The 27,666-nt window shown below is 50.5% G+C and overlaps 1 protein-coding gene across 17 annotated transcripts in view; it reads left to right on the top strand.

Annotated features, from left to right (window-relative positions):
• Positions 1-26,491, top strand: part of FNBP1 (formin binding protein 1) — a 57,943-nt gene extending 31,452 nt beyond the window's left edge. Inside the window, exons 7-16 of one of the 17 annotated variants that reach the window (XM_075260718.1) lie at positions 4,759-4,887; positions 5,229-5,375; positions 9,564-9,761; positions 10,883-11,080; positions 20,006-20,133; positions 21,445-21,577; positions 21,928-22,049; positions 22,394-22,533; positions 22,613-22,771; positions 24,773-26,491. In XM_075260718.1, coding sequence (XP_075116819.1) covers positions 4,759-4,887; positions 5,229-5,375; positions 9,564-9,761; positions 10,883-11,080; positions 20,006-20,133; positions 21,445-21,577; positions 21,928-22,049; positions 22,394-22,533; positions 22,613-22,771; positions 24,773-24,780 — 1,362 coding nt within the window. In that variant the 3' untranslated portion in view covers positions 24,781-26,491. The other 16 variants (XM_075260719.1, XM_075260733.1, XM_075260732.1 and 13 more) reach the window with 16 other exon arrangements.
• The last annotated feature ends 1,175 nt before the right edge of the window (positions 26,492-27,666 follow it).

The following is a 27,666-nucleotide window of genomic DNA, read 5'->3' as shown; positions in this document are numbered from 1 at the left end:
TACAAGTGTTTGTGGCCCCTTCATTCCCTCCTTGCAGTAGGCCTGGTGTGCCCGGGCAGTGGGCTCCAGTGCCCGGTACCCATAACCTAATTGCACAGTGTGAGTTGTTGTGCGTTCCCACACCCCCTGCCACCTCCAGTTTTCGGGAAGCCGTCCCCACCCCGTCCTTGTGTCATTGAATCTTGTGCGGCCTTTCAAGTGTCCGTCCAGATGTTGGCTCAGACGCCGCTAAATCACAGAGTTGGCAGGCGGCGGGCATGCTGGGCATTGGTATGCAGATGAGGGTGCAGATTCCCACTCCACATGCCCGTATTGCTTCCTCCCGGCCGCTGCGGCGTCCATTCAGAGCTGGAAGCCGCTGGCACAGAGCAGGATTTGGGGCCTGTGAAAACCTTGGTCACAAATCAGGAAACAGGCCCCAGCTCGCTGCGCACTCTGAATGGACAAAGCCGGCATTAGCGCGGGCACATAATGGGCAGCATTCAGCCTGGTGGGTGCCGCTGATCTGTACGGAGGGATCATTAGGCAGGTATGTGGAGATAAGCGGCCTGAGGGCCCCACGTGAGGAGCAAAGGAGATTTATCTGTCACATTCATAGGGCCCCCACCGCCAGCAAATCCTCCAGTCAGGGGCTCCTACAAACTGCTCAGCTCCTGGGAAAGCTGGGTGACTGACCTAGTGATCAGCATTGCTCCTGCAGGGAATAGCACTAAGCTTTTCTAGACTCCAGAGCGGCGCTATGATGAACTAGGTTAATGCTGAATGACCAGGTAGGTTTTACCATTCAGGGTTCCAGAAAAGTTGAGTGATTAGTCCTATAGGAGATATAGCCATGTTCATACCCAGCTTTCCCTTGTGCACATAGAAATTATTAAACTGGTAAAGTAAAGTAACAGATTTTACAGTTTGTTGTACTTCTGTGTGGGGACGCTGGGTGGCTACCACCATGGCCACCGTTGCAGCTGCCATAGGTTTTCTCACTGCACTTTCCTGAAGTCCTGAATGGCATCTAGAAGTCTCCAGGAGGAAATCACCTCTTGTGTTAAAAAAGCTGCCGACCTCTGCCCCAGGAGCGCAGGCCGTGACGAGCGTTTCCCTGAGATGTGTGATGCCGCTTATCCCTGTAGGGGTGGGGTGGAGGGTTTCTAGCCGCCATGTCAGCCCCGGACTGTCCCTGTGTTGTCAGGCCGCTCGCACTTCTATGAGACAGTTGTCATCGGTTTAGTCGCCCTCCGCCGGCAGCTCTGCGCCCCCCTCGCCTCCTCCACAGCCGCCATGTGACAGTAAATATTTGGGCTCCGCTTCCCCCGCGCCGGGCTCCACATATGTCTCTGCTGTCTGCGCTAGACGTACACGAAGCCCTGACGCTCAGGAAACCAGTTGCCATGGCGATTTCCCTGTGACAAAATGGCTACGGCGATAACTGTGCTAGATCTGTAATAGAAAATACAGGAGAGGGGCGGAGCCACAGGAAGTGAAACATTGTAGCGAGGTGTCACCTGGGAGATCTGTACATAGTAACTAGGGGGAGTGATGCATAGTAACGAGTGATACTGCCTGACTATGTAGATCAGAGTATTAGGACTCCAGGAAAGCTGGGTATCTCCCCTTGCAGGGCACACAGTCACCACTATTTGTTGCATCTTTTCTTAGTACAGCTGGGTGACATCCTCAGTGTCTTCAGAGAAGGTTCGTCTCTCCCAGGCTTCTGAATAGCGCAGCTACCTGTTGGGGTAGAATCGTCCCCTAGAGTAGTAGGATGTTGGGAGTTGTTCAGACACAGAGTTCTCCTTTAGGTGTTCTCCTTGTGGGAGGGGAATGTTACTCCTCAGCGCCTGTATTTCTCCTTGTGGGAGGGGAATGTTACTCCTCAGCACCTGTATTTCTCCTTGTGGGCGGGGAATGTTACTCCTCAGCGCCTGTATTTCTCCTTGAGGTGAATGTTACTCCTCAGCACCTGTATTTCTCCTTGTGGGCGGGGAATGTTACTCCTCAGCGCCTGTATTTCTCCTTGTGGGCGGTGACTGTTACTCCTCAGCGCCTGTATTTCTCCTTGTGGGAGGTGACTGTTACTCCTCAGCGCCTGTATTTCTCCTTGTGGGAGGTGACTGTTACTCCTCAGCGCCTGTATTTCTCCTTGTGGGCGGTGACTGTTACTCCTCAGCGCCTGTATTTCTCCTTGAGGTGACTGTTACTCCTCAGCGCCTGTATTTCTCCTTGAGGTGACTGTTACTCCTCAGCGCCTGTATTTCTCCTTGTGGTGACTGTTACTCCTCAGCGCCTGTATTTCTCCTTGTGGGCGGGGAATGTTACTCCTCAGCGCCTGTATTTCTCCTTGAGGTGAATGTTACTCCTCAGCGCCTGTATTTCTCCTTGTGGTGACTGTTACTCCTCAGCGCCTGTCTGTCCTCCATCACGTGGTGTTTAGTGTCAGTGGAGCAGTTTGGGGTATTTTATTCTATCCCGGGAGTTGCATTTTGGTCTCTTCTCCCTGGGAACGGAATGCGAGTGAAGGGCCTGTACGTGTCTGGATAGGTGGGAGTCTAATCCCGTGTGATGTCATCCGGCCCAAACATAAAGCAGCAGCAGCGGCAGCCGACGTCTCGCTCTGCGCTGGAACTAAACAAGAACTCTCTGCCTCGTCCTGTCTGAGTTATAATAAGAAGCTGCCGTGTGAGGTGATCGAACCACGCCGATGGAGGAGACCGAATCCACCAATGCTGCAAAAGCACTGCTCATCCGGAGCTCTCTGGTACATGAATAGAATGCCAGAGCTGCAGAGAGGACTGACACATACACAGGCAGAGCATGCACTAGAACAATGCAAATTTATATGCTATTCAGGTTTTTAGGAAAGCTGAGTGACTGCCCCATGTTGTCTTGAGGATCAAGATGTCCCTACAGTATATACTCCTAGGTCTGTTCACTGTATATGAGTGACTTGGGACTACCAGATGGAGACTCGGGGATTGCTGGGAGTTGTAGTTCTGGAGCAGCACAGGATACATTACAGAACATGTGCACGCGTATGAGATAATGTAGACACAGTGCCTGTTCTTCTCCTGGGAAAGCTGGGTTGTCACATGTAGGACGTGAGAGCGACCTGACATGTTCCAGATATTTCTACTGATGACGTCACCGGAGCTTCTGTTATTAACAGGCCTAAGGGAGGAAGCGAGATCCAGAGCAAGCGTGCAAGTGCCATGGCGTGTATAACCCCCACCCTCTGCTGATTCTGATTCTGACCCCCCCCCCCCCCCCTGCTGATTCTGAGTGCGACACCCCCCCGTCCTCTGCTGCTTCTATGTGTGACCCCCCATCCTCTGCTGCTTCTATGTGTGACCCCCCCATCCTCTGCCGCTTCTATGTGTGACCCCCCCATCCTCTGCCGCTTCTATGTGTGACCCCCCCATCCTCTGCCGCTTCTATGTGTGACCCCCCATCCTCTGCCGCTTCTATGTGTGACCCCCCCATCCTCTGCTGCTTCTGTGTGTGACCCCCCCATCCTCTGCCGCTTCTATGTGTGACCCCCCATCCTCTGCCGCTTCTATGTGTGACCCCCCCATCCTCTGCCGCTTCTATGTGTGACCCCCCATCCTCTGCCGCTTCTATGTGTGACCCCCCATCCTCTGCTGCTTCTGTGTGATCCCCCCCATCCTCTGCCGCTTCTATGTGTGACCCCCCCCATCCTCTGCCGCTTCTGTGTGATCCCCCCCATCCTCTGCCGCTTCTATGTGTGACCCCCCCCCCCCATCCTCTGCCGCTTCTGTGTGTGACCCCCCATCCTCTGCCGCTTCTATGTGTGACCCCCCATCCTCTGCCGCTTCTATGTGTGACCCCCCCATCCTCTGCCGCTTCTATGTGTGACCCCCCCATCCTCTGCCGCTTCTATGTGTGACCCCCCCATCCTCTGCTGCTTCTGTGTGTGACCCCCCCCCATCCTCTGCCGCTTCTATGTGTGACCCCCCCATCCTCTGCCGCTTCTATGTGTGACCCCCCCATCCTCTGCTGCTTCTGTGTGTGACCCCCCCCATCCTCTGCCGCTTCTATGTGTGACCCCCCCATCCTCTGCCGCTTCTCTGTGTGACCCCCCCATCCTCTGCCGCTTCTGTGTGTGACCCCCCATCCTCTGCGCTTCTATGTGTGACCCCCCCCCCCCCCCTTCCTCTTCTGCTTCTGTGTGTGACCTCCATCAGACTGTGAGGTGTCGGCCTCCCCTGTACTGCGCAGCTCTGAGCCATCTTGGCGTTGTCTAGAAGTTTCCGCAGCTCCTGGATAAACTGTTCCATCGCCGGCTGTTTTGGAGATTAGTTGTTTGTAGACGATTGTCCGTATCCAGGTCGTGGATCTCGCCAGTGCAGTGTCCAGTTATTAGGGTGACCTGCGGACGTGGCAGAGCCCACCCCGTCACCCTGATCAATGACACCCCATACACTACTAACATGTTACTCAAGGATGGGGGGGAGTTTAACAGGTGACCATGGGGACATCTCCCCCACCCTACACTCAGCATGGATCTGTTCTTTGCCAGACTGTACATTATATTGGTTATTATGGATGTGTTGTGTGTGTTTTGTTGTGCGTCATATTGTATGGTGTCTTGTTTGTGTCGTGTTGTGCAGTGTCTTGTGTGCGTCTGTTGTGCGGTGTCTTGTTCGTGTCGTGTTGTGCAGTGTCTTGTGTGGTGTCTTGTTGTGCTGTGTGTGTTGTTATCCTGTGTGTTTTGCCTCCGCACTAATCCGCCTCTGTCTCCCGCAGGCTCGGCAGCAAGCGCAGATACGTCACCAGATGGCAGACGACAGCAAAGGAGATTATTCCTCAGTGTTACAGAAGTTCAACCACGAGCAGCAAGAGCACTACCACACCCGCATCCCCGCCATCTTCCAGGTGAATGGTGACACGCCCCCTGACTCCGCCCCCTTGTATAATGTAGGACCACAAGTCTCAGCTTCCTGCACCTTGTTGCTAATACCCATCACCCAGAGTATATAAGTGACTGATACTCTCCCTCTGCCGTCTACCTATTATTACAATGTATCATCCCGGTGACTCAAATCATAGACAGTGGACACTGGATACATTGTAGCGAATCCTCAGCTGTGCAGCAGGACCAGGGATCACAGGGTTAAGGTTCTGATGTAAAGAAGTCCCTACCAATTAGTCACGTGTTATGTATATGGGGTAGTGGTACTGCCCCCTCCTCACAACCATCTTATTTATTACACCAGAAACTGCAAGATATGGAAGAAAAGAGGATATTGAGGATGGGGGAGTCGCTGAAAAGCTACGCAGAGATAGATCGCCAGGTGATCCCCATCATCGGGAAATGTCTGGACGGGATCACAAAGTCTGCAGAGTCCATCAACGCCAAACAGGTAAGAGGCTGAAGAAGTACTGTATGTACACAGTGACTGCACCAGCAGAATAGTGAGCGCAGCTCTGGAGTATAACACAGGATAAGTAATGTAATGTATGTACACAGTGACTGCACCAGCAGAATAGCGAGCGCAGCTCTGGAGTATAATACAGGGTAAGTAATGTAATGTATGTACACAGTGACTGCACCAGCAGAATAGTGAGCGCAGCTCTGGAGTATAATACAGGATAAGTAATGTAATGTATGTACACAGAGACTGCACCAGCAGAATAGCGAGCGCAGCTCTGGAGTATAATACAGGGTAAGTAATGTAATGTATGTACACAGTGACTGTACCAGCAGAATAGTGAGCGCAGCTCTGGAGTATAATACAGGATAAGTAATGTAATATATGTACACAGTGACTGCACCAGCAGAATAGCGAGCGCAGCTCTGGAGTATAATACAGGGTAAGTAATGTAATGTATGTACACAGTGACTGCACCAGCAGAATAGTGAGCGCAGCTCTGGAGTATAATACAGGATAAGTAATGTAATGTATGTACACAGTGACTGCACCAGCAGAATAGTGAGCGCAGATCTGGAGTATAATACAGGGTAAGTACTGCAATGTATGTACACAGTGACTGCACCAGCAGAATAGTGAGCGCAGCTCCGGAGTATAATACAGGATAAGTAATGTAATGTATGTACACAGTGACTGCACCAGCAGAATAGTGAGCGCAGCTCTGGAGTATAATACAGGATAAGTAATGTAATGTATGTACACAGTGACTGCACCAGCAGAATAGTGAGCACAGCTCTGGAGTATACACATTGGTGAATATGTTGCCTATTGGAGTGCTTGTATTGCTGTGTTGTGACCTGGTCAGGCTGTATGGGGTTGCTCCTCTCTGTCGCAGTGACGCCTGCTCTCTGTGTACGGCGCCCTCTATGCGTTGCGATATCTCTGCAGGAAGCTTCTGCTGGTTCCTCTGTCCGTTTTTCATATTGTGTGAATTTCCTGCACTTATCTTTCAGCACATTCTGACTTATCTTGACATCTTGAGGTTGCGTCTCTGTATGATGGAATTATTTTTAACCCTTCCCAGATAATATTGTAGTATCTCCGTCATACTACACACTGATTATTCCCATCATCTTGCCAGACCATACCCTTGTTATACCGCCATACTGTACAGCTGCTCACTCAGGACTGCCTGCGATGAAACACGGCAACGCAACAGTCCAGACATATTGGATCTGCTTTGAGTAAGAGTAGTGTTCGCTGGTCGCCGCCTGTGTATGACTACAGCTCCCAGCATCCCGCGGTGTAGTTGTGCTCGGCTGTTTTTCCTCCACCTTTGTCCTGATCCCCGGGCAGTCTCCCATCCCTGTCGTGGATATACCTGTATCTGCGCCAGACCGCCGGCTTCCTTCCTGAGCTCTCAGCGGAGTTCTGCGGCCGCTGTCTTATCTGTTGGCGAGTCCTGGGAAATCCTGCCGGGCGCGGAGGACGTGAGGAAGTGACGCCTATTGATCAGGAGAAAAACATGGAACCGTTTCTGTTGTGCCAGCAAATCTTGGTTTCCTGTTATTGGGTCAGCGGATCATCACAACCCTCATCTGCTGCGGCTCTCCTACTGTACAGAAAGTCTCCATATAGTAAAATATCTTGTCACTTCCTCGGCCATGATGACCAGGACACTGTAATACCGCACACTGCTCTCCTGAAATACTCTGTGCTGCTGAGGACCCTGCTCCTCCACTATGTAACTCACCCTGTGACCTCCTATAAGCTCAGCACACTGCTCTCCTGAAATACTCTGTGCTGCTGGGGCCTCAGCTCCTTTTACTATGTAACTCTCACCCTGTGACCTCCTCTATAAGATCAGCACACTCCTCTCCTGAAATACTCTGTGCTGCTGGGGACCCTGCTCCTCCCACTATGTAACTCTCACCCTGTGACCTCCTCTATAGGATCAGCACACTCCTCTCCTGAAATACTCTGTGCTGCTGGGGACCCTGCTCCTCCCACTATGTAACTCTCACCCTGTGACCTCCTATAAGATCAGCACCCACCTCTCCTGAAATACTCTGTGCTGCTGGGGACCCTGCTCCTCCCACTATGTAACTCTCACCCTGTGACCTCCTATAAGATCAGCACCCACCTCTCCTGAAATACTCTGTGCTGCTGGGGACCCTGCTCCTCCCACTATGTAACTCTCACCCTGTGACCTCCTATAAGATCAGCACCCACCTCTCCTGAAATACTCTGTGCTGCTGGGGCCTCAGCTCCCTCCATAATGCAGTTTGTGAGTTTTTATCACCCCCTCCTCACTTTGTTGTTCAGTATTTGCCCCCCTGTGGCTTTGTAGGGCGCTGTGCACACATGTAAACCATTATTAAGTGTTCATCTATCCTGGGTGCTGCATCGGGGTCTGTGGTCCCTTCATTCCTGCTCATGGACCCCCCCTGGTGCCGATGAGATTCCGGTGCGGTGACACAAGCCCCAGGTGACGTCACTTCTATCTGCTGCTACATCTGGGGGTCATTTCCCCTTTGGGACGACTCTTCCGGCAGCTTCTTATCTCCGCCACAGAGTGATCTGCAGATGTGGCTCCTCCGTCGTCTCTTTCCTTCGTGGGACACTTGGACTCCGCACAGACAAAATGTCACATGGAAAGGATTGAGTTGCAGCGTTCCAGCCATGAGCGGATGACATCACTGAGGATCCGCAGCGCCGCGGCGAACTGGCAGGCGGCATTAATACATCAACACTGGAAGCTTCTGGGCTCATCTCCATCGTCCAGGCTCAGTGCTGCCCTCCTGTGGACACAGAACCGGTCGGTGACTGTCAGTGTGAAATCTGAAAGCAGAAAACATCCCAATGTAATAAAGGTCTGACGTCCTGCCCATGATCGCCCCCTACTGGTCAATGCACGACATATCAGTGGTGGGGAAGTGACAAGTGTGCAGAGCACATTTATAACTGCAGAAAGTGGTTGTCAGGACCCTCCCGGCCTTATATCAGCATCCCCCCCCCCCTCCATAGATCTGCTTGTCTTATATGACACAATGGGGGGGGTTAGATATACAACATGATTAGTGTGTGTGTTTATATGGTATATACTTGCTCAGGACCCTTCAAAGGGTTAACTTGTGTAGCATTCATGAATGTCATGGTGTCTGTTTCCCTGCGGCACGTGGCGCCCCCCCACCCCCCCCGTTCCCGGATTATTACAGTAGATGTCGCTGATATTATAATGACAGGGTAGAGGATCCTAATCCAGCCGCAGCTCAGACCCCCGGAGCACAGGAGGCCGGGTCGCCCTGCTGCTCTCCAGCTGTCCTTGAGCACCTCCTGGGGGGGGGGTCCTGGCAATGTTCCTGGCATTGTCCCCTCTGCCGGGCGTCCTGCTATCTGCGGCTCCTCCATGTGTCACATATTACATTACACTCCAGAAATAGCTCCTGACTGATAGTGAGCGAGCGCCAGTGATACGATTCCCGGGATCGCACTGAGTTACAGATATCCTTGTATATTAGCGGGCAGCAGGGGAGCCAGTGACAGATATCACAGCATTATAGTGGGGGGTACTGCTGAATATTCCTCTGCCCATTTATCCTCTCACCACCATGTCTTCCACCTTGCACTGTCTCTTGTCTTCTCCTGTCCTGTCCCTTCTCCTTTTGCACCACTGCCATGTCTTTCCCTTCTATCCCTGACTCTTTCCCTTTGCACCGCTGGCACTCCTATCCCTTCCACCCCTTTTTGTGCTCTGTTAACCCCCATCCTTTTAGACTTTTACCTAGGCATTCCCTCTTGCTCCGTCGTCTCGTTCCCCTTGCTCCGCCGTCTCGTTCCCCTTGCTCCGCCGTCTCGTTCCCCTTGCTCCGCCGTCTCGTTCCCCTTGCTCCGCCGTCTCGTTCCCCTTGCTCCGCCGTCTCGTTCCCCTTGCTCCGCCGTCTCGTTCCCCTTGCTCCGCCGTCTCGTTCCCCTTGCTCCGCCGTCTCGTTCCCCTTGCTCCGCCGTCTCGTTCCCCCTGCTCCGCCGTCTCGTTCCCCCTGCTCCGCCGTCTCGTTCCCTTTGCTCCGCCGTCTTGCCCTACTTTTTGTCTTGTTTGTCCTTCTATGTCCACCTCTTGTCATCTCTAGGTTTTTCTCCATACAGATTTTTACTTCATCTTCTTCTTCCTCTTTTCAGGACTCTCAGACGGTCATAGAATCCTTCAAGTCCGGCTTTGAGCCTCCTGGAGACGTTGACTTTGAGGACTTCACCCAGTCCATGAAGCGCACGGTCTCTGACACCAGCCTCACCAACACCCGGCCGGACGGAAAGAGTGAGCCCAAGATCCCCGGCAAATCCCGGGGCAAGCTGTGGCCTTTCATCAAGAAAAACAAGGTACGGACAGGAGCGCCATCGCTCACCCCGCACTGGATTAGTATGATTTATTATTAGTTTTATTATTTTCATTTTTTTTAATATTCTTCCATATCTAATGATTTCATCTTCACCATCAGATCACTCACCATTAATGTCCACAACCGGCCAACCGGCATGCTAACCCCTCTCACCTCCGGCCGCGGTTTATACCACGTGTTATAAGCGCCGCTCTCTGCACTGGGTGGTCGGTGAATTCTCTTCTTTTATAGGGCACAAGCTTGGATCCCCTCCCCCATCTCCTGCGTCCTGCGCAATAGTGCCGGGAGTGGCAGTATCACATTGCTGTAGTGATGTCATCAGTTGTCACATGGGGGGGGATCCTCGCTTCATGTCCTGCTCTGGCCGAGTCTGCAGGCTTTGACTTAGTAGATCTAGATTTTGGGCGGTGCATGCTGGTGTTATAGAGGGGTGATGGGGTCAGTATGGAAAGGGAAAGCCGCTGCTTCGGAGGCCCAAACTGGGATTCGGTCCCTGCCAGTAGGGAGGTCTTCATGTATCTGCCCCCGAGGTAACCGATGACTGCTCTGCAGATCCTGATGCGATGTCCTGCAGGTGTGGCCCGACCTCCGGATGATTCTCCTGATGTGAGGAGGGGTCTCACATATCATAGGGCTGTCTTTTGATGAATCTATTGGATGATAACAGGGTACAATAGCAGTGGAGACGTCTTGCCTGCGGTGCGCAGATTCTGCTGACACGTTGCGCTGTTTCCCACTGGATTGGACATGACATGATTTGGTGTGGGGCTCTGCGCGGGGGAGGTGTATACTGGGGGGAGGTCCTGGCTGTCCCCTGAGGTTTGCATGGCTTCTCTGCCCCCCTAATCTGTGTGTCATTCATCTTCTGCTAACGTGTTCCAGCTTTCTTCTAAAGCCGCTGCTGCTGCCGCCTCCATGGAGTCCATTAAATATATTATTTTTTATTTTTTATTTATTTTTCCAGTTTTTGTGTCTTTTGGTTCGGAATAAATATTTGCTTTTAATCCTGATTTTGATTTTGTGTTTTTTTTTGTTTTATTTTTCCTTCTGTATCTTTATTTTTGGTTTTTATTCTGTCACTGCTCCTTCTCTTATACGTAGCTTATGTCCCTCTTAACATCCCCTCATCAGCCCCCTCCTCCTCCCCCCGCCTCTGCCTCACCCTCTGCTGTTCCCAACGGCCCTCAGTCTCCCAAGCAGCAAAAGGAGCCCCTCTCCCACCGCCTCAACGACTTCATGACCTCCAAACCCAAAATCCACTGCTTCAGGAGTCTCAAGCGCGGGGTAAGTTGTGCTCTGGTCTCGCTCTTGCTCTTCACATTCCCCTTTATGCTTGTTGCACGAACCAAACCATTCATGAGATGTGTCCATATCACAGCGGCCCACCGACGGGTCACCCTGGTAGCCACCGGCCAGATGATGGGTAGAGAGGAGACGGCGACTACTGGGCTGAGGTACCAATGTCTAGAAGAGACCGTCCTAGAGATCAGCGGTGACATCACTGAGAATACAGCCTTTGTATATAGTAGAGATCAGCGGTGACATCACTGAGAATACAGCCTATATATATACTAGAGATCAGCGGTGACATCACTGAGAATACAGCCTATCCATATACTAGAGATCAGCGGTGACAACACTGAGAATACAGCCTATCCATATACTAGAGATCAGCGGTGACATCACTGAGAATACAGCCTATATATATACTAGAGATCAGCGGTGACATCACTGAGAATACAGCCTATCCATATACTAGAGATCAGCGGTGACATCACTGAGAATACAGCCGATGTATATGCTAGAGATCAGCGGTGACATCACTGAGAATACAGCCTATCCATATACTAGAGATCAGCGGTGACATCACTGAGAATACAGCCTATATATATATATATATACTAGAGATCAGCAGTGACAGCACTGAGAATACAGCCTATATATATACCAGAGATCAGCAGTGACAGCACTGAGAATACAGCCTATGTATATACTAGAGATCAGCGGTGACATCACTGACGTTCAGTACTGATCAGCGGTGATAGTCTGCAGTATCTCAGCCAAGCTGTCGCCTTCTCTCTCTATATTTGATAACTTCCACACACAGTTGATGTATTTCCAGGTTTGGGATTGTTGGGTTTGGTTTTTGCCGCCGTACCGTATTATGGTGCAGGACCTATCTGCACACTATAGACATACTGTATAATCTGCTAAGCCCCTCCCCTGAGGAGCTGAACCATTCAGGATGGTGCTCCCCCCGCACCTGTGGACATGGCCCGGTCCTGTCTTACTGGTGTATTGTATCCTTCCATATGATGACGGCTCTGTATACGTCCAGTACGCTATATGTAGGGGGAGGGGCAGTTGTGATGACCACCAGCACATGGCCACCACCAGCCATAGGGAATCTGCCCTTGTTATCCTCACTTAGATAACTTAAGCTCACTTAGAGGTTTCCATCCTGCTTTCCCAGACTCCCGAGTGGCATGTTGCTTCCTGACATTGAGAATATGCTGTTCTGACTTCTAGGAAAGCTGGGTTAAATATTTTCTTGGAGCTGTAATGATAACCAGAAGAACACAACTAGGAAATCTAGGTCACATTGTAGCACTCACCCAGCTTTCCCAGGGCCCTGAATAACACCTTCCACACAGGTCTTGGAAAGCTGGGTGATTAGACCTGAGTGAATTGTAATGGCAGCCATATTGGTTACCACTCAACTTTCCCAGGCACAGAGAGGAGGACTCCAGAGGCTTGTCAGTCACTAGGGATCCATAGAGGGCAGTGTGTGCAGTATTCGGGTCTGTTCTGCCCCCCGCCCTCTTGTACCCGGCGGGCAGGGCAGCGGCAACCACCTTAACCCCTTGTTTGCTTTTGTCTTCTCGCTGTCTCGGCCGGCAGACTCAGGCTGTGTGTTTTAACAAGGGGATGATGAAGAGGACTCTAGGAAAAGCCACGTGCGCCTTTGAGGCTAGGGACTATGTCGTAAGTGACGCGGTGGCGATAGACCGGCGGCCGGCTCCTCCAGTCACTGACCGATCAGGGGAGTTGAAGGAAACCGTCCCTTTAAGATCTCACTAATCCTTCTCACAGCTGCAGGTCTGCTGCACTTGTATCCAGTCTAGACAATCCTCTGTGAGCGCGAGCGGCTCCGATCTCTGGCCTGCGTGGCCTGGACTGGATACTTTGTAACGACCCCTCAGCTGTGACAAGTATTAGATTGTAAACTAGAAGCAGAGATCTGAGGACTGGTAAGAAATGGAACTGAAATCTGTTAGAAAGTTCCAGATCTTTAGACATCAGTGGAGGACCCCTTTAAGCCGGCGTCTGCTGAGGTCCAGTCTGCACAATGATAGAATAATCCACCATGTAGCCTTTGACTCTCATCCTCTGTCTGTAGTAAGCCTGCCTTCTCCAGATTTCCCAGCAGCAGCGCCCTCCCCCTGTACATGGTTGTTTCTGGTATTACAGCCACACTCTATGTACATTGTGATTTTCATTTCTGAAGAAGTTGCAGGGTGGCGCAGCGCTCACCGCACGGCAGACTCAGCCTGGACCCCTGATTCCTATTTTGGGGTCCCCTTATTTGGTGAGGCTCGGACCTTAGTGTATGTTGGCGCCCCCATAACCCGCCATCCCCTCCTGTCACTGACTGTGCGGAGCCAGCCGTGTCAGGACTATCACATGAGGCTGAAATCACTGTCCACCATGACAGCCGAGAGGTGGAGGGTCCTAGAGCAGCGAGACCCACAGGCTGGGACTTGTAGTTCCTCAGTCATGGTCTGCTTATGTCTGGATTACTGATGGCCCATTCTGGTGACTACCAGTCCTTCAGTCATCGGGGAAAGCTGGGTGGAGCATCTGCAGGAGAGGTCAGCCATCGTTACCAGGTTATAAGGCTGCCTTGTTGTAGAATACGTCTGCAGTATCACCGCACACAGATGGGGGCGCTCTGTCTGGTAGTTATATTGCTTGTCACCCAGCTTCCCCAGTGAATAGTCCTGCACTCTACAGGTTAAGTTTTATCCTGTCCTGGGAAAGCTGGGTGACAACCAATATGGGCCTTCCTCACTCAGCTTTCCTCAAGGACTAATATGAACGGTCAGGTGAGCAAGAGGCAGAGCTGCCATTCAGGTGCCTGGGAATGCTGGGTGACACCCACTGGGGAGCAGCAGCCATCTTGTTTGTCACCCAGCTTTTCCAGATACAGATGGAGATGATAAAGGACTTCTATTCACCAGAGTATTTTTCGTTGTGGGGGGAGACTCTCCAAATTATAGAATTTCTGCCGCCTTCCCCCATATTAACCCTTTCTTGGCCTGAATTGGAGGGTGCGCCGTGCCCGGGTGTGCGGCGCTGTGGAGTCTGCAGATGGTTTTGGACAGAGATTAGACGGCTGATCACCATGATTGTGTCCACATCCCCTCCCCCGTCCTCTCTCAGGGACGGGCTGCATTTCACAGCTTGTTAGATACGTGTCGGACATCTGCCCCCCATGTGCGACCTGCAGACATTGCCACTGGGCGCTGTGGCCCAAACTGTGATCCGCCCAGCTCCAGTGGCAATGACATGTGGGGGCGCAGTGATCGCTTTGTAGAGACCCCCAGATTATGCCGCGTACGTGCCGTGTGTCTGTGCCCATCTAGAAATCTGCATCATCGGGGCTGCGCCAAAGTTCACAAGTGAGGGAAGCGGAAAGAAAATGGGAACAGAACCAGAGGCAGACGCCGAAATCTACACTGCAGTGTTATAATACCCCCCCCCCCCATGTAATATATACACAGTGCAGTAATAACCCCCCCATGTAATATATACACAGTGCAGTAATGACCCCCCATGTAATATATACTAAAATATCATCTAATCCCCCTATATCACACAATGTATCACTCCCATCATCCCTGACCCCAGGAGCTGACAATCTAATCCTCCTCCTGGACTGTTCCTCTCACACCGTATCACCCTCTGCTCTGCTGCCTGTGGGGCCCCTGGTCTCTGTGCAGGTTATAGGGCCCCTGTGCCCGTTCTCCCCTGCGCACTTTGTATTCTCCTCCTGATGTCACTGCAGCTCTCACCATCTGTCACTGTACCGAGCCTGTCATACAAGGTCACTGACTGCAGAGCGCCCCCTATCTGCATCTCCGCAGCCCTGTAGTCAGGAGCCCCCACAGTTTATAGTCTCGGCTGCAGCTCACAACTGATTCCTCCTATAGCGCTGTTCACACTCATGAATGCAATGCCAGAACTCTGGGGGGCGCTGTAATGGGGGCGACTTCTCCCTCTTCACCTTTTGTAGTGTAATTCATGCTGTGACACAAGGGGGCGCTGCTGTTACCTGAGCAGTACCTCCAGTGGGGGCTTGTGAACTTTGGCGCAGGTTGTGTTTGGCGTCTCTGGTTTTCATGGCGACTTTTCATCCCTCGCTGACCTGCACTTTTTTTTCCCTCTCTTCTCTTTCTCTTTTTATTTTTTTATTTGACCTCCCATGAAGCTTTCTCTGAAGCTGGTAAGAAACGTTTCGGCATGACCCCCTCCCCCCAATCACCCCCATGTGTTGTCCCAGAGGCACAAGCAGAAGCCCCTCCCACTATTACACCCCTGACCAAAATCCATTCACCCAATGACATCATCACCTGGACAAATCTCCATAGAACAATTATAATTACTCTAGTTGCCTCCAAAGCTGCCGCTTCCAGATGACTTGACTCCAGTCTAGCAGAGTATTGCCCATGGTGCACTTTAAGGGGTCCTCTGCCTGGTTGTGCCTCTGGTGACGCCCCCGTTCATAGACCTGCATGGTTTTTGTAACACCACCCCCACCTTCCCCCTAAGTGCCACCGCTTTGTGTGTAATGGTGTGTCATGTGACCTTGTCCCTAAACTGGTGAAATAATCCACTGAACCCAACAAAGTGACGCCCCCGCGTGTGACCATTAACACGTAACACCGCGCCACAGACTGGATATGGCACCAGTCCGAAGCTGAGACTTGTGGTTCGCCATTATATCTTGTACTCCAGTCCCAACCAGAGCTGCATTCATCATCCTTCTCTAGGCCAAAGCAGATTATCGCAGCATATCCTGCAGCAGGCGGTGCAGAGAGATGGGAAGACTCATCCCTGTGCAGAGGCCTAAACATACAGCAGAATTCGGAATGCAGCTCTGGATGTGACAGGAGTAGAGCATATGTGTCCATACAATGAGGTCTGACGGATTTCTGATGTGTTATTTGTGTCTCCTTTTTCTCGCCAAAGTCAGATTTTCTGCTCACAGTTAGTGAATGGGAACCATTAGGACCTTCTCACAGCTGAGGGTTTGTTACATTGTGTCGCTCTAGTCAGTTGAGGTTTTTCCTGTATCGGTCGGTTGTCTGTGAGCGCTCTCCTGTGTGTTTGCTACAGTGTATAAGTCTGATCAGTTGTCTGTGACCGCTTTCCTGTTTGTTACACTGTAACAAACTGACCAGACTAACAAACAGACAGGAGAGACAACCGAGCAAACTGATACACTGTAACAGACAGGAGAGACAACCGACCAGACTGATACACTGTAACAGACAGGAGAGACAACCGACCAGACTGATACACTGTAACAGGAGAGACAACCGAGCAGACTGATACACTGTAACAGACAGAAAGGAGAGACAACCGAGCACACTGATACACTGTAACAAACTGACCAGACTAAAAAAACAGACAGGAGAGACAACTGACCAGACTGATACACTGTAACAAACTGACCAGACTAACAAACAGACAGGAGAGACAACCGAGCAGACTAATACACTGTAACAGACAGGAGAGACAACCGAGCAGACTGATACACTGTAACAGACAGGAGAGACAACCAAGCAGACTGATACAGTGTAACAGACAGGAGAGTCAACCAAGCAGACTGATACACTGTAACAGACAGACAGGAGAGACAACTGACCAGACTGATACACTGTAACAGACAGGAGAGACAACCGAGCAGACTGATACACTGTAACAGACAGACAGGAGAGACAACCGAGCAGACTGATACACTGTAACAGACAGGAGAGTCAACCAAGCAGACTGATACACTGTAACAGACAGGAGAGACAACCAAGCAGACTGATACACTGTAACAGACAGGAGAGACAACCAAGCAGACTGATACAGTGTAACAGACAGGAGAGTCAACCAAGCAGACTGATACACTGTAACAGACAGACAGGAGAGACAACTGACCAGACTGATACAGTGTAACAGACAGGAGAGTCAACCAAGCAGACTGATACACTGTAACAGACAGGAGAGACAACCAAGCAGACTGATACAGTGTAACAGACAGGAGAGTCAACCAAGCAGACTGATACACTGTAACAGACAGACAGGAGAGACAACCGAGCAGACTGATACACTGTAACAGACAGAAAGGAGAGACAACCGAGCACACTGATACACTGTAACAAACTGACCAGACTAAAAAAACAGACAGGAGAGACAACTGACCAGACTGATACACTGTAACAAACTGACCAGACTAACAAACAGACAGGAGAGACAACCGAGCAGACTAATACACTGTAACAGACAGGAGAGACAACCGAGCAGACTGATACACTGTAACAGACAGGAGAGACAACCAAGCAGACTGATACAGTGTAACAGACAGGAGAGTCAACCAAGCAGACTGATACACTGTAACAGACAGACAGGAGAGACAACTGACCAGACTGATACACTGTAACAGACAGGAGAGACAACCGAGCAGACTGATACACTGTAACAGACAGACAGGAGAGACAACCGAGCAGACTGATACACTGTAACAGACAGGAGAGTCAACCAAGCAGACTGATACACTGTAACAGACAGGAGAGACAACCAAGCAGACTGATACACTGTAACAGACAGGAGAGACAACCAAGCAGACTGATACAGTGTAACAGACAGGAGAGTCAACCAAGCAGACTGATACACTGTAACAGACAGACAGGAGAGACAACTGACCAGACTGATACAGTGTAACAGACAGGAGAGTCAACCAAGCAGACTGATACACTGTAACAGACAGGAGAGACAACCAAGCAGACTGATACAGTGTAACAGACAGGAGAGTCAACCAAGCAGACTGATACACTGTAACAGACAGACAGGAGAGACAACTGACCAGACTGATACACTGTAACATACTGACCAGACTAACAAACAGACAGGAGAGACAACCGAGCAGACTAATACACTGTAACAGACAGGAGAGTCAACCGAGCAGACTGATACACTGTAACAGACAGACAGGAGAGACAACCGAGCAGACTGATACACTGTAACAGACAGACAGGAGAGACAACCGAGCAGACTGATACACTGTAACAGACAGGAGAGACAACCGACCAGACTGATACACTGTAACAGACAGGAGAGACAACCGAGCAGACTGATACAGTGTAACAGACAGGAGAGTCAACCGAGCAGACTGATACACTGTAACAGACAGACAGGAGAGACAACCGAGCAGACTGATACACTGTAACAAACTGACCAGACTAACAAACAGACAGGAGAGACAACCGAGCAGACTGATACACTGTAACAGACAGGAGAGACACCCGACCAGACTGATACACTGTAACAGACAGACAGAAACATTATAAGTATCACAGGAAGTCATGTGACCACAGCGCTGATATAACATTATACCCCACAATATGGCCGCTGTATACGCTCTACTGAGCAGAGAGACTGTACTGTCGCCCCCTACAGATCACTTTCCTGAGCTGCCCCATCCTAGTCTGCTCTGAAATGGCAGCAATCCTGCAAATACCTCCTGTCCCTTTAAATGAGACTTTTGGCCCCCGGGGCCCCGTTCCTCCTCTAGTCATGTGTCCATGTTTTGTATTCTACAGGTCACTGCGGGGAGGTAGGAATGTAGTGCCCGGGCACAGATACGGGCAGGGGGCGGCCAGGAATGTGGGGAAGGAGGGGGTGACACAAGACAAAGCCATTGTTCTCTGCCATGCTTTGTGTCTGGAGGTGAAGCAGTGTGGTCGGAGCGCCACCTAGTGTCAGGAGAGGGCACTGCATCAGACAGGTACAGTTATAAGCCCGCAGCCCCTCCACCAATCAGGACCCTGTTACTACAGGCTGCCCACTGAGCAGACTGCGCACTTAACCCCTTCAGTCCCAGGAGATCCCGGCACACAGCGTACTGGGCAGACGGTGAAGTATTTAGTGTATCGCCCTCTGCAGGTGGAGAAGAGTCACGTATCTGCCGAGCTGACTCCAGCAGCGACATGACAGCGCACACATCCCTGGTCCTGATATGACGGGATTATATTACAGTTCCGGAGCATGGTGTCCTATAAGTCTGTCTTGTTTGGATCCTCTGTTACTCCTCTTGGAACTGTGTGAATAATTGACACCTGGTGTTGCCCCTGCACTCTGACACTGACCAATGAATGCTGAGCTTGTAAGATTGCAGGGACACCCCGCTTAAACAAGGGGAATGGTAATGCCAGTTGTCAGTTAAGTGATACAGTTACAGGAGATATAACAGAGGAACAGTACTAGTCAGGGGTTTAAGGAGAAATGGTCCTGAAATGTTGTAATATAGAGAATACAAGGATTTACCAAAACATGTCAGCAGCCGGGGCCGATCCTCTGTAACGCTGTGCGAGATGTCCGAGAATCAGAATCTGCCATGACACTGATACATTGTAACAGACCGGCAGATCAGGACCACAAATGTTACAATGTATCAGTGTCAATAATCTGGACTGCACAGATACATTGTAACGGACCATCAGATTAGGACCACGGATGTTACAATGTATCAGTGTCAATAATCTGCACTGCACTGATACATTGTAACAGGTCGTCAGATCAGGACCATGGATGTTACATTGTATCAGTATAGATAATCTGCACTGCACTGATACTTTGTAGGAGACAACGGTCACTGACAGGCAGCAGAACGTCACAGTATATGTGGGGTAAGGAGGGGCCTATATACAGGGTGTGCTGCGGGCTTAGGCGGGGCGTTCTAGTAATAGTCTGCGCTGGAGGGGGTTAATACTTTAATCACCCGATTGATGCATCTGATTTCTTCTCTCATCTGTGCACAATGAATATCATCATGTCTGGCCTGTGGTGTAGGGGGCGCTCTCTCTTCTCCAGCCTTGACTCTCATTGCTGCATGTGGTGCATGGGTATAGCTAGTGCATGCCACCTGAACGGATGGTGGACATGACATTGCAGTGTTTTGGCTTCCACCAGGGGGCGACACCGGAGGACTTCAGCAACCTGCCCCCAGAGCAAAGGCGGAAGAAGCTGCAGCAGAAGGTGGACGAGCTGAACAAAGACATCCAGAAGGAGATCGACCAGAGGTGAGCAAAGGAGTGCTGCACCCCCATAGTGACGGATAGTGAGCGCTGCTCTGGAGTATAATGCAGAATAAGTAATGTAATGTATGTACACAGTGACTGTACCAGCAGAATAGTGAGCGCAGCTCTGGAGTATAATACAGGATAAGTAATGTAATGTATGTACACAGTGACTGCACCAGCAGAATAGTGAGCGCAGCTCTGGAGTATAATACAGGATAAGTAATGTAATGTATGTACACAGTGACTGCACCAGCAGAATAGTGAGCGCAGCTCTGGAGTATAATACAGGATGTATGTACACAGTGACTGCACCAGCAGAATAGTGAGTGCAGCTCTGGAGTATAATGCAGAATAAGTAATGTAATGTATGTACACAGTGACTGCACCAGCAGAATAGTGAGCGCAGCTCTGGAGTATAATACAGGATAAGTAATGTAATGTATGTACACAGTGACTGCACCAGCAGAATAGTGAGCGCAGCTCTGGAGTATAATACAGGATAAGTAATGTAATGTATGTACACAGTGACTGCACCAGCAGAATAGTGAGCGCAGCTCTGGAGTATAATGCAGAATAAGTAATGTAATGTATGTACACAGTGACTGCACCAGCAGAATAGTGAGCGCAGCTCTGGAGTATAATACAGGATAAGTAATGTAATGTATGTACACAGTGACTGCACCAGCAAAATAGTGAGCGCAGCTCTGGAGTATAATACAGGATAAGTAATGTAATGTATGTACACAGTGACTGCACCAGCAGAATAGTGAGCGCAGCTCTGGAGTATAATGCAGAATAAGTAATGTAATGTATGTACACAGTGACTGCACCAGCAGAATAGTGAGCGCAGCTCTGGAGTATAATACAGGATAAGTAATGTAATGTATGTACACAGTGACTGCACCAGCAGAATAGTGAGCGCAGCTCTGGAGTATAATACAGGATAAGTAATGTAATGTATGTACACAGTGACTGCACCAGCAGAATAGTGAGCGCAGCTCTGCAGTATAATACAGGATAAGTAATGTAATGTATGTACACAGTAACTGTACCAGCAGAATAGTGAGCGCAGCTCTGGAGTATAATACAGGATAAGTAATGTAATGTATGTACACAGTGACTGCACCAGCAGAATAGTGAGCGCAGCTCTGGAGTAGAATACAGGATAAGTAATGTAATGTATGTACACAGTGACTGTACCAGCAGAATAGTGAGCGCAGCTCTGGAGTATATTTGTTATGTACCTGTATATATTGATGATGTCCTTACCAGCCCGTCCACTTTCAGATTGTTTTTTTGTCCTTTATACAGAGATGCGTTGACGAAGATGAAGGACGTGTACATGAAGAATCCGCAGATGGGTGACCCCGCCAGTGTTGCACAGAAACTGATAGAGATCGGTAACAACATTGAGAAGTTGAGGGTCGAGGTGCAGAAATTTGAGGTGAGCACATAATGTGCCAGGCAGCCCTATTTTGGACTATTTAGTGCCCCCTGTTTTCCACAATCCCATTAGTAACCATTGTACCTGCCATCAGGACTGACTCTTGTACATTAGGACCCCTCACAAAGACAATATCGCCCCCTTCTGCTCCTGAGATCTCTCCCCGTTACTGCGAGCGGCCACATCCGCTCATTACTATATATAATATGGAAAGGCTGTGCTCAGGCGCCATCTAGTGTGTGAGTGTGGGCAGGGGCAGTCTCGGCATGTCAGCCATATAAGTTGTCACTGTAGTTGTGCTCGTGTTGTCGGCCCTGCCTTGTTTGTAAGTTATGTGTGTCTTTCTCCAGGGCTGGTTAGCGGAGGTCGAGGGACGACTCCCTGCACGCAACGACAACTCGCGCCGGCAGAGCGGACTGTATGAAACACAGAACACTGCACCTGTCAATAACTGTGCACAGGACAGAGAGAGGTACAGTATAGCGGGTGTGAGTGCCCCCAGAGCGCCACCTTAGGCCACTGGCTGCCAGTGCAAGATACAGCCCCATCAACAATGAAGAAATCAATGTCTGTTTGTCACCCAGCTTTCCCAGGAGCAGATGTAAAGGAATGTATGATTTGCTTCCTTTAAGAAACTGCTTGGCTTATATAATAGATGATGTTGGTTTGAAGCACCAAGAGGCTCTGGATGAGCAGTGAGAAGGGGTGCGGAGCAGGGCACAGTGTCAGTGTGTACTAGTGTGTGCTCCGCTGGTGGCGCCCCCTTGTGGCTGTGGGGTGTGTTGCTATAGTGATTGTATTACTTTGCCTCTTGAGCAGTCCGGATGGGAGTTATACAGAAGATCAGAGCCAGGAGACAGAGGTCAAGGTCACGCCCACAGAATTTGATGATGATTTTGATGACGAGGAGCCGCTCCCCACTATCGGGACCTGTAAAGCCTTATACCCCTTTGACGGTAATGTCCCCGTGCCCCTCTTTGCGTCCCCGCCTGTGTGCGATCCGATTTTTCGCTGACTCTTGTTTTGTGTACTCAGGTGAAAACGAAGGAACGATTTCCGTAGCGGAGGGTGAAATACTGAGCGTCATCGAGGAAGACAAAGGCGACGGCTGGACGCGAATCCGGAGGAACGAGGAGGAGGAGGGCTACGTCCCCACATCATACATTGAAGTGTATTTGGACAAAAACGCCAAAGGTGCTAAGACTTACATCTAAGCTGGTCTGCCTGTGTCTGTGCGGGGGAGGGGTGCGGCACCCCATAAACACCTGTCTGTAGACAACATGGCCGCCGCCTCGGGGTGAAGATCTGAGCAGAAGCTGTGAAAGGATGAAAGCTCAAGACCCCAAACACAATATAATCCTGCCGCCCATCCAGTGCACCTTATAATACTGCCCGTCAGAGCTCTGCCCATCCAGTGCACCTTATAATACTGCCCGTCAGAGCTCCTCCCCTTCTAGTGCACTTTATAATACTGCCCGTCAGAGCTCCGCCCATCTAGTGCATCTTATAAAACTGCCCGTCAGAGCTCCGCCCATCTTGTGCACCATATAATACTGCCTGTCAGAGCTCCGCCCATTTAGTGCACCTTATAATTCTGCCTGTCAGCTCCGCCCATCTAGTGCACCTTATAATACTGCTCATCATAGCTCCACCTCTATACTGCACCCATAATGCTACATCATAGCTCCGCCCATCTAGTGCACCTTATAATACTTCTCATCATAGCTCCACCTCTATACTGCACCCATAATGCTACCTCATAACTCTGCCCCTGTAATGCACCTTATAATACTGCTGCTCATAGCTCCGCCCTACAGCGCCCGGTCATAGCTCTATATGATTGTTGTGCCCACTGTTCTGCATCTTCTCCTCACCAGCGCATCTGTGGGAGGGCCAAAGAGCCCCAAGGCCCTTCCACTGATAACCACTGGGGGCGCCCTTGTGCACTGCCGATACTTCTAGTACATGTCCTGCTGAGCTTTGGACTCTGGATGATGAGAGTAATATCTTAGTCCGGACTATGGGACTGTACGTGAGATTGGCCCATGCCCCGGCCCGTACCCTCCGCCGATGCCGCCTGTCCTGCTCACCGCGTCGCTGCCGCTTCTAAAGGACCTTTCACCACATCCTTCAATAGGCGCCGCACTACTGATACGCTACTGCCATGTGGGCGGTTCTTAGCTGGAGCAGATAGTCTGAGACACGCCCACCTGACATTAGGAGGCCTAATTAGCATATTGGGAGCAAAAACTAAAATAATCGGGGGGTCTAGAGAAAGCCCCCAACTGTGCAGGGGGCGGGACCTCATAAAGGGTGCAGGGTCCTCGTTTTTGCCATGTTTGCTTGCGGTGTGTGATGCGGCATCTCGTCTACCGTGTAATATTGTGATATTTTATTTTTTATCGAAGGGGCGTGGCCTCCGACCGCATAATAAATAATGATATTTTTTGTACCGGTCTGCAGATTATTGCATTATAAGTGCGATGTGTGACTGCACGTGGTCAGTACTGTGTTACCTTCAGAGCTGCAATCACAACTCTGCTGCCTTACAAGGCCCGGGGGGGGAAGGGGGGCACAGAATCAGGGCGGTGCACCCCAGAATCATGACAGGGCGGGGACTACTGAGCTCTTTCATCCCTCCTGTCCCTGAATCAGACCGACGACTGCACTGCTGAGGGTTTGTTACAATGTATTCAGTCCAGATTGGTCCATATGGGCTCCACATGGATGTTACGCCGGGTTCACACTAGTCATCAGGTCTCTGTTCTTTGGGTCTGTTTGGGGACCAGAAAATGGAAACCCTGTCCGCTTAAAAAATGGTTACCCGTGGCCCCCATAGCCTGTAGTGGACGCCATAGCCTATAGTGGACCCCATGGCCTGAAATGGGGTCCAGCGGGTTTCTTGCTTGTATGTTAAGTGCAATGGAGGATGGTTTCTCCGAACGGTCGCACCGCTCTAGTGTAACGGCACCCGCGCTGATACATTGTAACAACCTTTAAGTCTGCAGGAATCTTTACATTGGATACAACTGTAACAACCCCTCAGCTGTGGTCGGGGCAGGTGTTCTGCCTCTTCTCGGCAGTGATGATGTCACTTGTGGCTCCGCCCATGTCCTGCTGATCCGTTCATGTTGGGGGTGTGGCTTCCTCGGTCTTTGTCGCTCTCTAATGTATTTCATGTGTGTTTTGTCGTAGATTCGTAGAGGTGCTGCTGATGCAAGGACCACGGGGCGAGCTTTATACAGGAGGAAAATAAGACCCCCCCACACCCCTCCATATCAACCTGACAGTCGGACTGAGTAGCCAAAACATATAAAACCGCCTGACCCCGACATAGGAGAAACCTGTGAGCGATACCGTGAAATGGACGCGGTTCTCAGTGTTACAATGTATCCTGGTGCATTCCTCCTCCTCCTCCGTAGTCACCCCGAATTCTGCCCCCCCGTACTGGGAGTCGCCCCTGTGTCCTGTCTTAGCTGCAGATTCCAGGCTTTGCCGCCATGTTTAACCAACTAACCGCCCTGTGTGAGAGACGTCCGACCGTATTGACACGTGTGCTTTATTGTGATCCATCTTCCTGTTCTTGCTCCTCTTCCCTCCCCTCCTTGTTTCTTTGCTCCTCACCTCCTGTCTGGTTGTGGCCCCTTTAAGGGCCCCTCTCACACTTGGTCACTCTTTTTTTTTCTGCCTGCATGCTCGCCCTGTCTCCTTGCCTATGCGCACCTTTAAGGGACACCACCCTTAAATTATTTTGGGTTTTTAACCACAACCTGCTGCATGTGCGCCAAAAACGGGTCACCATCTTCTATAAACACCCCGTAGATATAAAGGGCGGGGTCAAGACGTTCATTGTATATCACTGGTGTATGATGGCGGTCTGCAGCTGCTCCTGGATCGTAGGCGGTACACGTATAACCATCGCCCATTGGACGTGAACCTGTGGGGACACTACATACCAAAATTGGTACTATGGTGCCTCGTTCAAGGAGTGCCCCAGGCATCGGACAAACCACTAATCTGTGAAGGAAGGACTTCTGCTGCCTGAGTCTACCTGGGACAAGATGGCGGCTCCTCAGCCTCTTCTGGACCGTCCGTTTTGGAATTGCGCAGGAGGCGGAGCCAAAATATCACTTAGCTAACAACTCCCTAATGTGTTTTCATTGACTTAGTCTCTTGCAGAGGGATCCGGATGTCTGTGGTCCTGTTTGTCCCCTCCAGGCTGCCGTACTCTCCAGGTGACCACCCTGCTCCATGTTTGGGTCGCTCTCACGGCTTCCAGGAGGGAATAGGTTAATGACAATATATTAGGAAATCGCCATTTAGGTTCTTCCCTATAAGATTCTGCCAAGTATCGCCAAAGGTGGAGCCGCCCTGTCACTCGCCCCTCCCCTCTGACTGTTGTTCGTGTGTGGGCGTGGCCTATAGAGCTTTCTGTAGAGTTTAGTCTCGGTGGACAGTATATTATTGTCGGCACTGGCAGCGTCTCCAGCGTTCGCGCTCTCTTCGTGTTTCATCTACAGAAGGATCACCATGATATTTGTTTACTTCGCCGCTGCTGCTTCCTCATCCTCAGAGTGTACAGAGTATACAGATAGATAATATTAACCCCTCCCTCCCCCATATAATGTGCACTGCACCCCTCCCCCGCCCTGATGTAAATAGGAGGAGCTTTCCTCGTCAGAGCTGTTACATGGCTATTTTCGGAGACTTTTATGCGCTGTTCTACGTCACGTTACCTGTTTGTTTTTTTGTTTTGTTTTTTTCCCACTTTTTATGTTGTTTTTAGAGATTTAAAACAAATTCTATATATAAAAATTACTGCCAAACTGTATAGATCTATTTTATTCTCCATGTTCCGGGGCGCCAGCACTCACCCCCCCTCCCCCCATGTGCCATATCCATAAACCATATAAACTCTGATGTTCAGTGTTCCTGTGCCAACAAGGAGCGGGCTCCGCCCCTGAGGTACAGGAGGCGGGGCTTCAGAGGCCAGGAGTGTGCCATTACCCAAAGGCCTCTGCATTGTGTGCCTGCGGTGGGTCATAGAGCGCCCCCTATGTTATATGGGGGGGGTGTTCACCTTTGTAGAGGCCGGCCGTGTACCCCGACACCTGCACCCCAGCTGTCCGCTGGCACAGAGACGCTTGAGAATAAGGACGTGTCCATCGCATGATACAATATGCCATTCAGTTCTGAGAACTGCCGTATCGCTGGAAATAAAAATACTACCAGAACGCCCTGGCCCCGCCTCTTATTACACCTGGTGATGTCATTGTGTGTGTGTAAATGGGCGTGGTCAATGTTACATTGTGTCTTCTACTCCAGTCACCTCCAAAGCACATGTCATACTGTATAGAACAATACATGGAGTCTGTGGTCATGTGACCTGTTTTTGCCCTGTGGGAGCCCACGAGACCGCTCTCTAATGCTGGTAGAACTGTGAATGCAGCTTTGGAAGTGATTGGAGTGTAAATCCATTCATAAAACACATGATCTTAAAATTACATGCAGTGAGCGCCCCTTAGTGGAGGGGAGAGAACCCCCAGAGTCTTGTCAGGGGACTGTGACACTATAGACTATAATGGGGCCCGTTTGGTTTCTGCAGAGAGAAAAGCGTTACTTGCAGGAGAGGGGAAGGGAATGGTCCGAACGCAGATGTGAACCGGGCCTTAGAGGATGGTCTCTATTGGATGCACCAGACCCTCAGCTGTGACGAGTAGAGATGAGTGAGTACTATTCGAAACGGCCGTTTCGAATAGCACGCACCCATAGGAATGAATGGAAGCAGCCGGCATGCAGACTTTGCCGGCGGCCGGCCACTTAACCCTCTGCATGCCAGCTGCGTCCATTCATTCCAATGGGTGTATGCTTTTCGAAACGGGAGTTTAGAATAGTACTCGCTCATCTCTAGTGACGAGTATTCGGTGAGGACAGATTTTGGGCCTTTTCATCCACAGACAGAAAATAATGAGGAATTCAATAAGTTGTATTATATGAGGAGGGGTCCTTTTGTAGCCCCCTGTCAGTTTCAGGGGGGTCATGTGGCGGACACAGTTTTGGCTGTAGATCCTTAGAGTCTTTCTAATCCT

Source organism: Leptodactylus fuscus, chromosome 11, assembly GCF_031893055.1.
Source record: "Leptodactylus fuscus isolate aLepFus1 chromosome 11, aLepFus1.hap2, whole genome shotgun sequence".
Taxonomy (NCBI): domain Eukaryota; kingdom Metazoa; phylum Chordata; class Amphibia; order Anura; family Leptodactylidae; genus Leptodactylus; species Leptodactylus fuscus.
This window is presented reverse-complemented; position numbering and strand designations above follow the sequence as displayed.